Genomic DNA, 12,171 nt, shown 5'->3' on the forward strand with positions numbered 1-12,171 from the left:
GTTTGAAAAAAAAGAAACATCTGAAAGTGGAGAATGAAATTGGAGCCTAATAATCACTCCCAGCTATGAATCACTTCACTTTTTCTTTAGTTAAGCATATACAAGCAATTTACTCCCTGGTGTTCAGTGAGAGGCAGCCTTTGCTTGGTTTTTAAAATGTTAGCTCTCAAAACTCTGCTTACAACACACTAAACAGAACCAGGTGGCATGGGATCTCTCACATAGGGCTGTGACCCTTTTTTTTTATCTCACCACTGAAGCTAGTTCAACATTAGTTTGGATAAAGGTAATCAAGTTCTCCATTAATTATTTCTGCCTGTTTCTGCACATCCTCGGGTGGGTTTTAGGCACATTAGACATTAGAAGATTGGGCAGGAAATGGAAGGAGTTGCCAATTCATCATTGACTGGTTTGCTCATGAACCAAAAAATAAATTCCGTCAGGGAATCAAATCAAATTGTCTTTTTTCCTACCGCTCCCCCCACCTCCCCCCCAACAAATTAGCATTTTGGGTTACAACTCTTGAGAAATTTGAGATAAAGTACATGCTAGAAATAAAGGGGTGGTTTTGTATCTATACATTGCAATGGTTTCCTCTGATTGTGATTATTCTCATCTTCTCTGTGGGCCCACCCACTGAAGGAGATGGACGGATTGCTAGAACAGTCAACAACTGCAGTAATACCAAGTGGTTAGTGGAATGGTAGATGGCAAACTAGGTAGATTTGTCCTTTATTATCGAAGTTCCTGCACTAATGATATGATCAATGCTTCAGGTGATAGGTGGCAGATATCTACTCTTTGAATGTTGCATATCAAGCTTCAAGTAGGTTTATGACATGTTAAATTAATGTCTTGTGTTCTTTTCCACACCTTCTCCAGCATTTTTAGCTTCCATACATCACCTCAAAGGCTGCTTCAACAGACGAGATCACCAGCTCTACTGCCCAATTAAACTTCCAATTGTCGTCCAAATTAAATTAACACAGGACCACTTTAGCTACCATGTCTCCAAATTTCAAAAAGCAGCGGAGTATCATATCACACCAAATTGCTTTTTTATCATCGGTGTGAGAAAGGGAAAGTGTCCCATCTTTGATTAGTCCAAGTGAACCTTCTAGAATAACAACTTATATAAGCAAGTAAATAGCAGGTTATCAAGCTTCCTGACAGTGAAAATAATCGATGTCCCTTTCTCATTTCTCCCTGCTGTGGCAGAAAATTAACCATCACTAATTCAAAGGTTTCAAAAACATTTGCTCCAATTTGAGCAGCTCAATCTAATTTTACATCTTTGAGAAGGCTAACAGGGCTCATGTCATCAAAGCTATTAGCCAGATACACAACAAAATCAATCACAGCACCTGCTTAGATTTGAATTTTGAGCTTAGTTCTGCTCTCAAGCAAGTAGTCTGAAAAATCATGAAACAGTTGTAGCAATTTAGGACAGGACAGGACAGGAGGGTACCTGACAGCAGCTGCTCTGTTTTTCTTCTTGATGTTCAATTGGGCTTAAAAAAAGGAGTTTTTTTTTAAGCACAATTACCTCAGGAATTATATTTTTTATGGAAAATTTATAAACCTTTATCATTTGGTTTCATCTCAGCACACATCCCTTTCATATTTTAAAAATGAAGTATTTCTGGCTGTATTATTTCTTAATCATGTATAAGAACAGGAAGATACTTCCTCTCAATTCTTTTCCATTGTATTAAATTATTATTCTTGACAGTAGAATTTTCCCTTTGGATTGAAACGCACAGTTTTTGAATTGGATTGTCTGCTTTTTCCAGATAGCCTGATTTTCTTTGGCTTAGGCTAAATTCACAAGTCAGTTGCCAAATTATTAATTTTCGAAAGATGAATCCCCTGAGCTTATTTATTTCTTCATTCGCTTTTGTGGATGTTAAGTCGATCATTGACAAACAAGGAAATATCATAATTGGAATCATGATCTTTCTTCCTGCTCCAGTTAATCAATTCGAAAAAGATAGTAACTTGGTGCTAACATATAAAAAACTCAATGGGCTCAATGAAAGTGATATTCAGTTATAATTTAAAAGACTGAAAAATTCAAAAAGAGGGAGAGAACAAAAAAGAACAAGAATGGAAAATGAGAACGGAAGTAAAAGAAAAACATAAAAGGGAAAAGCCAAAGAGGAAGAGAGGGAAGAAAGTGAGACAGAGAACTAAAAAAAAGAAAAAGAGACTGAGAACAAGAAAGCAACTACAAGGTTTTCTAACAAAATGGTCTAACTGGGTAGACAATGTGCAGTTGCCAGATTTTAACCAGAATAAAAGGTCTTTCAGCCATAACCAAAACACATTGATGGATCAATAGTTTATATGCTTTTCAGTTTTCAAAATAAACTTCCAAATTCCTGCCCCAATTCTTCCCACTCCAACATGATTAAACAGTGAGTTGTGAGGGAGTTGCAAACTTCTGCTGACCTTTGAGCTTTCGATTGAAGACACTAATTGATAGAGTTTTTGGTAAACAAATACTTATATCCATTATGGTCTTATTCAGCCATGACTGATTAAGAGGTTGTAAACATGCATGCATCACTGGGAAGTGACATATTTTAACCCTGCATAATTGTCCCTTACAAAGCCTAAAGCTGTCCATGACTTATTTAATTAGAGCCAGCCTCTCGAATGTTTAATTCTTCACACATCAGTGAAGGAAATGTAGTAAATCCCCAAGGTGGTATTGGCTGCTCCATCATCATGACTCACTATGCATGTGAATGAGCAGAAACAAGATCATTCATTCAACTGAAATATTTGCGTCAGTCAAAAAAAACACACCATTGAACAAGCGAAAGGGATAAAGGGAGGAGGCTCAAGAAGAACTAGTTAAATAATGATGAAATGCCCAATAGTAAGCAAGCATAATGTTTTGCATTTGATTACCCTGCATTACATGCAATTATAGCACTTCATGCCAACTGATTAAGTTACCATTGTCATCAGCAATTGATATCAAGTCTCCCTTTACTTGAGATGAGCTGTCTCATCTCCTGAAGGTTATAAGCACAACTCTTGGCTTTTTTTAAGCAGCTCAAACTTTTACCTGTCAATTTATTTTGATATTCTTAAATAATGTAATTTTTGGTTAAAGTAACTGCTTGTTGCCATTTTCACTCACTCATCCTAGTAAAAAGGAAATTCTTCCCCAGCTCACCCAGTACCTTCTCACCTGCTGTCTCTACTAACCCCAAAACTGCTCTAATGTCCTATATACTATCCCCAAGACATGTAGGTAGAAAAGTAACTCAACCCTAAGCCTGTTGGGATACAAAAACTTGGCAGACCAGAGCAATTCAGCTTCAGATTTTTCTTGTTTAATCCAAGTGGACTGTGTTGGCAAAGATGGGGAATCAGCCATCTGAAGAATCAGTAAGATTGAAGACAAGAAGAGTAGGCCATTTGGGCCCTTGTGTCTCCTCTGTCATTCAACTCAATCCTGGTTAATCTTGTGCCTTGATGCCATTTTCCAACACTACCCCTATAACCCTGTAAGTCTTTGATATCTAGACAAATGAGAATCATTGGGATTAAGAAGGAGATTTGTGCAGTTGATGGGGTACTGTGCATGATGAAGTAGCATAGATGGGGCATGGGAAGTGCATGGGAAATGACGGATGAGGGTGGGAGGACTGTATTTTGTTTTATTGTAAGTTTAACGGCTGCCATAAAGATCAGTGAGGGCAGTGCTTCCCACATGCTGCCTCCACACCCACCATTGTGGCTGCCTCCAACCTCAATTTCCTTTTTGTTTTTTTTTTGGAGGGGTGGGGGTGGGATTTGGGCTCAGATCCAATTAACACCCACACCACCACCTCGCTTTTCCTCCCTCCACACCACCAACGCCCATCCAAAGTTGGAACCATCTGGGTCTTTAGTTAGTTCTGAGTGGTGTTAGTTGAGCCAGGAATCTGCACTCTTAACATGGAGGGGAAATCCAAGCCTTCGTTTCAAAACTACTTCACTGGGTGTAATTTGGAAAGCAGAAAGGTGCTGTAAAAATGCAAATATTTTGTTCTTTTTAATTTTTAATAAATATACTTTTCAAAGTTCCAACAATGACTATATGCTTGACAATTCTCACATAAGGGTCTTGATAGTCCTGATAGCACTGGTTTCCCACTTGCAGCCTACTCGTTTGGTAGGAAAACATACAAACTCTAGTTGTCAAAACTAACATTCCATTAGCTCTTCGGATTATTTTTTGAGGCAGATTACCTCTACAACATTTTAGTAATCCATATCCCCAAACTCATCAGGAAAGCCACCATTCCCAGCTTTTCAGCACATTCCCGAATGTTCTTGGAAGTGTCAAGCTTGTCCACTGTGAGCTGGTGGGTGGTATGAGCAGAAACCTGCATTAACCAGGACTGCAGTCTCATGGAGCTCGCCCAGTTGCTATGGATAGCTCAAGGATTTTGTTTTCTAGATTGGTCAAAGTGTGTTTCCCCCTCAGCCAGGAAATTGTAGGGCCAACGAGATGGGATAGGGGACTGGAGGGAAAATGGCCCACACCATTTTGGTCTTTTTTTGTTCATTAACTGCTCCCACTTAATGCTTTTGATTTGGAGATGCCGGTGTTGGACTGGGGTGTACAAAGTTACAAATCACACAATACCAGTGGACAAAACACTGCAACAGGAGGTACTAAGCTAACAGTGTTAATCACAGCTGTTTCACTGTCAATGCAGAATATATGTTAGATGCTCTATAGGCTTTGTGTGGACACTTGGTACTTGGTTTGAGGGGATATAACCATCCTGAAGAAAACAAAGACAAATAAGATTTTATGATAACCATGTTTCTTCGATGTTGGATTCTACATGCACACTGGCAATGCCCAGCTCTACCTCATTGCTCCATTTCTCATCTGCTCCAGGCTCTCTGATTTGCAACACCACTTGTCCATGAAAAAGAGCACAGAAAAGATTGACCAGAATGTTACTGGGACTGGAGGCTTTGAGTTATAAGGAGAGGCTGGATAAGCTGGCACTTTTTAATTCAGAGCGTAGGAGGTTGAGCGGTTACCTTGTAGAGGTTTATAAAATCAAGAGGGGCATAGAGAAGGTGAATAGCAAGGATCTTTTGCCTAGAGTTGGGGAGTTCAAAACTAGACAACATAACTTTAAGGTGAGAGCAGAATGATTTAAAAGGGAGCTGAAGGGCAAATGTTTCACATAGAGTCTGGTTTGTATGTGGAATGAGCTGTCAGAGGAAGTGATAGATGCAGGTTCAGTTAAAATATTTAAAAGATATTTGGACAGGTACATGAACAGGAAAGATTTAGTGGGATATGGACCAAATGCAAGCAAGTGGGACTGGTTTTGTTTGGAATACCTGGTTGGCATGGACAAGTTGGAAATGTGTTGCTGGAAAAGCGCAGCAGGTCAGGCAGCATCCAGGGAACAGGAGAATCAACGTTTCGGGCATAAGCCCTTCTTCAGGACCAACAGGTCTGTTGGACCAACAGGTCTGTTTCCATCCTATATGACCCTTTGGCTCTACATAGTTTCAAATTTCACATTCTTTCCAGTGCCTAGCCTCCTGATTCCACCTCTAATATTACCCTGATAATTCAAAACTTCAGCTAATCTCCTGATCATCCATGTCTTTGTTACCACTGATCTGCTCTTTCAAAACTGCACGTTGGCTCAGTGGTTGGCAATGCTGCCTCACAGCGACAGGGACCCAGGTTTGATTCCAGCCTTGGGTGACTATCTGGGTGGAGTTTGCACATTCTGTGTGGTTTGCTTTGGCTTCCTCCCGCAATCCAAAGATGTGCGGGCCAGGTGAATTGGCCATGCTAAATTGCCCATAGTGTTAGATGTATTAGTCAGAGGGAAATGGGTCTGGGTGCGGTTGCTCTCCAGAATGTCAGTGTGGACTTGTCGGGCTGAAGGACCTATTTCCATGTTGAAGGGGAATCTAATCTAATCTAATCTCTGCTGGTCAGCTTCCCACCCTCTGTAAACTTGATGTCATCTGACACTTGGAGGCTGAAACCTTAACTTGCACAGTTCTGTTCACCATTCACCCCTTTCTCACTAACTCATTCTGACTTCTGACTCAGCAACCTATCACTTTGAAAATCCTCATGCACATACGCCATGGCCTCATAAATCCTAATCACCATTACTCCTCCAGTCCATCATACAGACAATATATCAGATTAATATTAAAATAATCAGATTAAAAATAAAAGGGGTTACACTGGATTTGGTTTTTTGTTCAGCTGGCTGTGGGACTGGGCCTTAATAGCTTACACTTTAGCTGTAAACATTGGTAGATGTCATTGCTTTAAAAGGAAAATCATGCTCCTGTGAAGTAAGTTAGGATATTTGACTAGGGTGAGGATGCTATACAAATGCAATAAGTGTTGAAACTTTCAGCAGATCGGATGATGGCTAAAGATGGTTTTGAGTGACAGCCTTCATTGGGTCATGTGCTTTTAGGGACTTGTCCACACAAAACAATATCAAGATCCCAACTCATAGGCTAAATATTTATTGTCTGCTTTTTTTTTAAATTGATTTTCAGCATTTGTAGTTTAATTTCACAAATAACAACAATAATTCATTCTTCACTCACCCTCCAGGGGGCACTGGTCATCAAATAATTGTCCTTTCAGTTCTCCATTCAATACCTCCTGCAGGAGAGACAGAAAAGGAACATATTACAGACAAGGAACAGATGTGTTTCAATAGAAAGGAACCTCAGTCACTGAATCATTAACACAAAGGATAAGCACTTCCCTGCAAAAAGGACCTCGAATGAAAGCAGCAACAGATCCCAGTAAAGCACTTTGTGCCTAAAAATCAAAATACCTCAAAACAATCCCACAAGTGAACAACAATTGTTTGAAAGAACTCATTTAAACCTCTCTTCTCGTTTTGGAGGAGGAATGGTCTTCAAACACAGGCGAGGAACTTTTACTGATAGTTTCTGTGCATTTCAAATTTTATAAATAGCTGTGCATATTCAGCTCATTACACCCATGCTATATTTCCAGGACTTGATTAGATTCTCTACAGTATGGAATTAGGCCCTTTGGCCCAATAAGTCCATACCGACCCTCCGAAGAGGAGCCCACCCAGACCCATTCCCCCACCTTATATTTACACCTGACTAATGCACCTAACACTATGGGCAATTTAGCACGGCCAATTCACCTAACCTGCACATGGATTGTGGGAGGAAACCAGAGCACCTGGAGGAAACCCACGCAGCCACCAAAGGCAGCAATCAAACCCGGGTCCCTGGCACTATGAGGCAGCAGTGCTAACCACTGAGCCATCCCCTTACTTCCCCAGATTGCTTCTCATATTTTTCTGTTTTTCTCCAGTCCCCATTTACAAACTGTTCTGACTCCAAAATATTTTGTGAGGCCATGAAATGCTTGACCAATTTGCCACCTCAATTCCCACCTCAGGCGACTGACTGTGTGGAGTTTTCACATTCTCCCCGTGTCTGCGTGGGTTTCCTCCGGGTGCTCCGGTTTCCTCCCACAGTCCAAAGATGTGCAGGTTAGGTGAATTGGCCATGCTAAATTGCCTGTAGTGTTAGGTAAGGGGTAGATGTATGGGTGGGTTGCGCTTCGGCGGGGCGGTGTGGACTTGTTGGGCCGAAGGGCCTGTTTCCACACTGTAAGTAATCTAATCTAATCTAATCTAAAATTCTCCGAATTTCACTCTGCATTTGGAAATGAAATGTAATTAATTAATTTTCTCTAACTACCAACTCACTGGCCAGTGGAACATTTCTTACTCCACATTTTAGCCTTCAAAGGTTTCCCACAATTTTGCACACCTCTATCTTGATTGCCTCATAACCTTTTGTGTTCTAACAGATGGACTGCCAATGCATTTTAGTGTTTCCCCATCGGTACAGCCTCTCACTTCTTGTAAATGTGAGCTGTGTTTTCCCCACAGCCAGCAGTTGCTCAAGGCACGATGTCTGGACATCATATTCTAAGTTAGCCTTGACTGACGATTTATACATTACATTTATCAATACCTTTTTAAATTGGCACTTTATGATGCTATCCATGCCTCTCATAACTTTATATACTTGTATGCCGCCACCCCTCAGTCTCTTACCCTCTAGCAAAAATAATCAAAGATTGTCTGACCTCTCCTTATAGCTAATACAGCCCAATCCAGGCAACATCCTGATAAACCTCTTTCGAAACCTCTCCAAAGCCTCCACATCCTTCCTATAGTGTGATGAGCAGAACTACACACAATAACCAAAATGTCACATAACTAAAATTCTACACAGCCGCAACATGAATTCCCAAATTTTATACTCAGTGCCCCAACCAATGAAGGCAAGCATATTAAACATCTTCTTTACCACATTACTCACTTGTGTTGCCAATTTCAGGGAGCTATGGACTTGGATCCCAAGATCTTTCTGCACATCAATGCTCCTAAAAAGGTCCTGCCATTTACTGTATACTTTCGTTGCATTTGACCTCCCAAAATATGTCACCTCATACGTGTCTGGATTAAACTCCATCTGCCCTTTCTCCACCTAATCTTCCAATTGATCTATATCTTGCTGTATCCTTTGACAAACTCCCTCACTCTCCACAACTCCACCAATTTTTGTGTCATCTGCAAACTTACTAATCAGACCACTTAACACTTTCACTAAAATCATTTATATATGTTAGAAACAAAGACGTCACAGAACTCCAGTCATCCCTCCACAACTACCCTCTGTCTTCCATGACCAAGCCAATTTTATATCCAGCTTATCAACTCATCATGGATCCTATGTGACTTAATCTTCTGAACCAGCCTACCATATGAGACCTTGCAAAATGCTCTAGTAAACACCAGAGACACATCCACTGCTCTACCCTCAATCATCTTTGTCATTCCTCAAAAAATTCAATCAAGTTTGTGAGACAAGATCTCCCCTGCACAAAACCATGCTGACAATCCCTAACAAGTCCTGTCCCTAAGAATTTTCTACAATAATTTCTCTAATGTAAGGCTCACTGGCATAGAATTTCCTGGAATATCCCTGTTGCCCTTCTTAAACAAAGGAACAACATTGGCCAATATCCAGTCTCCTTGCACCCTGCCTGTGGCTAACAAAGATACAAAGATCTTTGTCAAGACTTTAGTCACTTTCTCCCTTGCCTCTCTCAATATCCTGAGATGAATCCCACCAGGCCCTGGGGACTTATGTACCTTAATGTTTCTCAAGCCACTCAATTCTATTTCCTTCTTAATATTGACATGCCCTGAAATATCAACATACCCATATCTACTCTTATCATCATTCCTTCTTAGTGAATACTGATGCAAAATATTCATTAAGGACATCACCAACTTCCTCTGACTCTACATGTAAATTTCGTACTTTGCCCTTGAGCAGACCTACCCTTTCCTGAACTACCCTCTTCTTCAAAATACACATAGAAAATGCTTTCGGATTCTCCTTAATCCTACTTGGTAAGGATATTTATGGCCTCTTTTGGTACTCCTAATTCCTCATTTAAGTTCTTTCCGACTTCCTTTATATTCCAAGAGCCTTGACTGATTTCAGTTTTCTAAACCTTACCTATGCTTTCTTTATCTTTTTGATTAAACTTTCAACATCTCCTGTCATCCAAGGTTCTTCAATCTTGCTATCCTTATCTTTAATCTTCTCAGGACCATGCTGGTCCACTGAACTCTAAGTAAACTGCCTTTTAAAGGACTCCCACATGTCAGATCCTCAAAAAGCCACCCCTAAGCTAATTCCTCCAGTTCTTGCCAAATACTGTTGTAATTAGGCTTTCCCAATTTCCCTAAAGACTGATTTTATCGTTATCCATTTCGATTTTAAAATTTGAATGATCACTATTCCCAAAATACACTCCCACTGAAATTTTGATCACCTGGCCAAGCTCATACCCAAATCCAGTATGGCCTCTTCCCTGGTTGGGCATATTGTTTCAAGAATCCCTCTACAATACACCTAACAAATTCTGGCCAATCCAGGCCTTTGACAGTAAGGGAGTTCTAGTTAATATTGGGGTAGTTAAAATCACCCATTACAACGACCTTGTTTTCACATCTTTCTATGATCTATCTATAGATCTGTTCCTCTGTCTTCTATTGGCTATTCAGAGACCTATTGGATACCCATGTTGTGGTGATTGCACTTTTCTTATTCCCGGGTTCTACCCATATGGCTTTGTTGGATGAGATCTCATCTCTTGGCGCAACTGTGACATTCTCCTTAGTCAGCAATGCAACTTCCCTTTGTTGTTGTTATGTCCCAATAGTCTTACCAGACCATAGGGGCTGCTCTCATTGAAGAGAAGTGACTGGTGGTGATTTAACCCAAGGGCCACCAGACCTCAGGCAAGGGACGAGGTCGAGAAGGAGAGTCCTTCATTGTAACCTCAAACCGGGATGGGAATTGAACCCACGCTGTTAGCATCACCACTGCTCTGTAAACCAATGATCCAGCCAACTGAGCTACACCAATTGCACCTCCCCAAACCCTTTCATATCACTCCCTATCTCACCCATAACATCTAACCCCTGGAATACTGAGCTGTCAGTCCTGTCAATCTCTCAAACAAGTTCCTGTAATGACTACAACAGCGCAGTTCCATGTGCTGATTCATGTTCGAAGCACATCTCCCTATCTTGTTATAGTGCTTTCATTATTCTGGCCCTGCTTGCTGTTCTTGTTAGACTTACTTGACATAACTACGAGCTTCATCTCAATCAATCCACATGCAGACCTACTATTCTGGCTTCCCCACCACCCCCACCACTTGCCAAACTAGTTTAAACCCTTCTGGGTGGCACTCGCAGACCTCCCTGTACCTTGGGCCAGAAATGATATATATTGCAAAACATAGAAGGGGAAAAAACAACATGCCGCTGATGGCATGAGGGTTTTTCTTGAAAATTGCCAAGTCAACCTTTTAACAGAATTCTTCATTAAAATTACACAAAGTTTGCAGAAAGCAATTGGCCCAAGTGATAAATAGCTGGTATGCCCCCCACACACTTCAGCACACCCACCTAGTTGTTGCTCCCTTGTGTACTTTCAAGGTTCCCCCTAACAATGCAATGTAAATCATTTGACAGGAACAGAATCAACATATGTACCTCTTCAACCCCACTTTCATATTTGAAACAGTTCCCAAGTCAATGACAGGCCTAAACTCTGGCCCTCCCCATGCATTAGAATGTACACCTGTAACTCACTCATTTACTCAATCGATTATTCTTGTCTGTGGAATTAAAACTACCCAGTGAAATCTGAGAAACCCGTAATCTCTCTTTCTGACCTCTAATGGGGCTCCCTCTTTCTGACAAGTGCTAGTGACTTGTTTCAGTTCAATCTCAGCAAATATCCAGAAGATTTTTCTCCCCTGTACTTGACTTTCCAAAACACTTTTCTCAGACACCTTCTCTTCTGTTAACACTATCGTGAATCATCTGCAGTATGCATGCAAGCCTTTGAAGTCTCCCAGGCAGAGGGAGGTGCATAAACAATTTCCAAATCTTTTGGGAAGTAGCCGTCATTGATCAGGAATTCTAGCAAGGGATCTTTCAGGATTGAAGTACACACACATGGCAAAAAGAGTTTCCTTCTTGTTTCTCTTGCTATGAACAAAAGGGAACTGGCAAAATGACAAGAGCTTGGGCTGGGAGAGAAGGCTTTGTTGCAGGCAAATAGCCAAATCTCTCCTTTGTCACCACAAACTCATCATTGTATCAAGGCTCGTGCGAGATAAAGGACAAGATTATGAAAATAAATCAAAATGATTTAGGAACTAGTTCAGAGGAACAAAAAGACCAACTCCAATTTATGCAGTTTTATAATTGGACTCAGTTAGAGACTGGCAGCTTTACTTAATTAAGAAGTGTCAGGATTAATTTTTATAAATCTACGGTTGAGATTTGATAAAGTTATGTCTGAACACAGAGGTAATTTCTTGATAAAATTCACAGAATTCTTAGGAATATTATTGGGCAGATGGGAGAGGAAACGCTGGATAAATGTTTCACTGCCTGCTGTTTTCTCACAATGGTCAATTGTAAAGTGCTACAGATTGTTCAAACAAGACTGTAATGCCACAAGGGACTGCTCTTCAGTTTACAGGTCTTGCACAGGATACAA

General features: G+C 40.6%; 1 protein-coding gene across 3 annotated transcripts in view; it reads right to left on the minus strand.

Annotated features, from left to right (window-relative positions):
• Window positions 1-12,171, minus strand: part of nkd2b (NKD inhibitor of WNT signaling pathway 2b) — a 126,734-nt gene that overhangs the window by 34,707 nt on the left and 79,856 nt on the right. For all 3 annotated transcript variants that reach the window (XM_043719326.1, XM_043719325.1, XM_043719327.1), the window contains one exon: window positions 6,619-6,676. In XM_043719326.1, the coding sequence (XP_043575261.1) occupies window positions 6,619-6,676 (58 nt within the window). The remainder of the gene's footprint in view (window positions 1-6,618; window positions 6,677-12,171) is intronic.

This window comes from Chiloscyllium plagiosum, chromosome 29, assembly GCF_004010195.1.
Source record: "Chiloscyllium plagiosum isolate BGI_BamShark_2017 chromosome 29, ASM401019v2, whole genome shotgun sequence".
Classification (NCBI taxonomy): Eukaryota; Metazoa; Chordata; class Chondrichthyes; order Orectolobiformes; family Hemiscylliidae; genus Chiloscyllium; species Chiloscyllium plagiosum.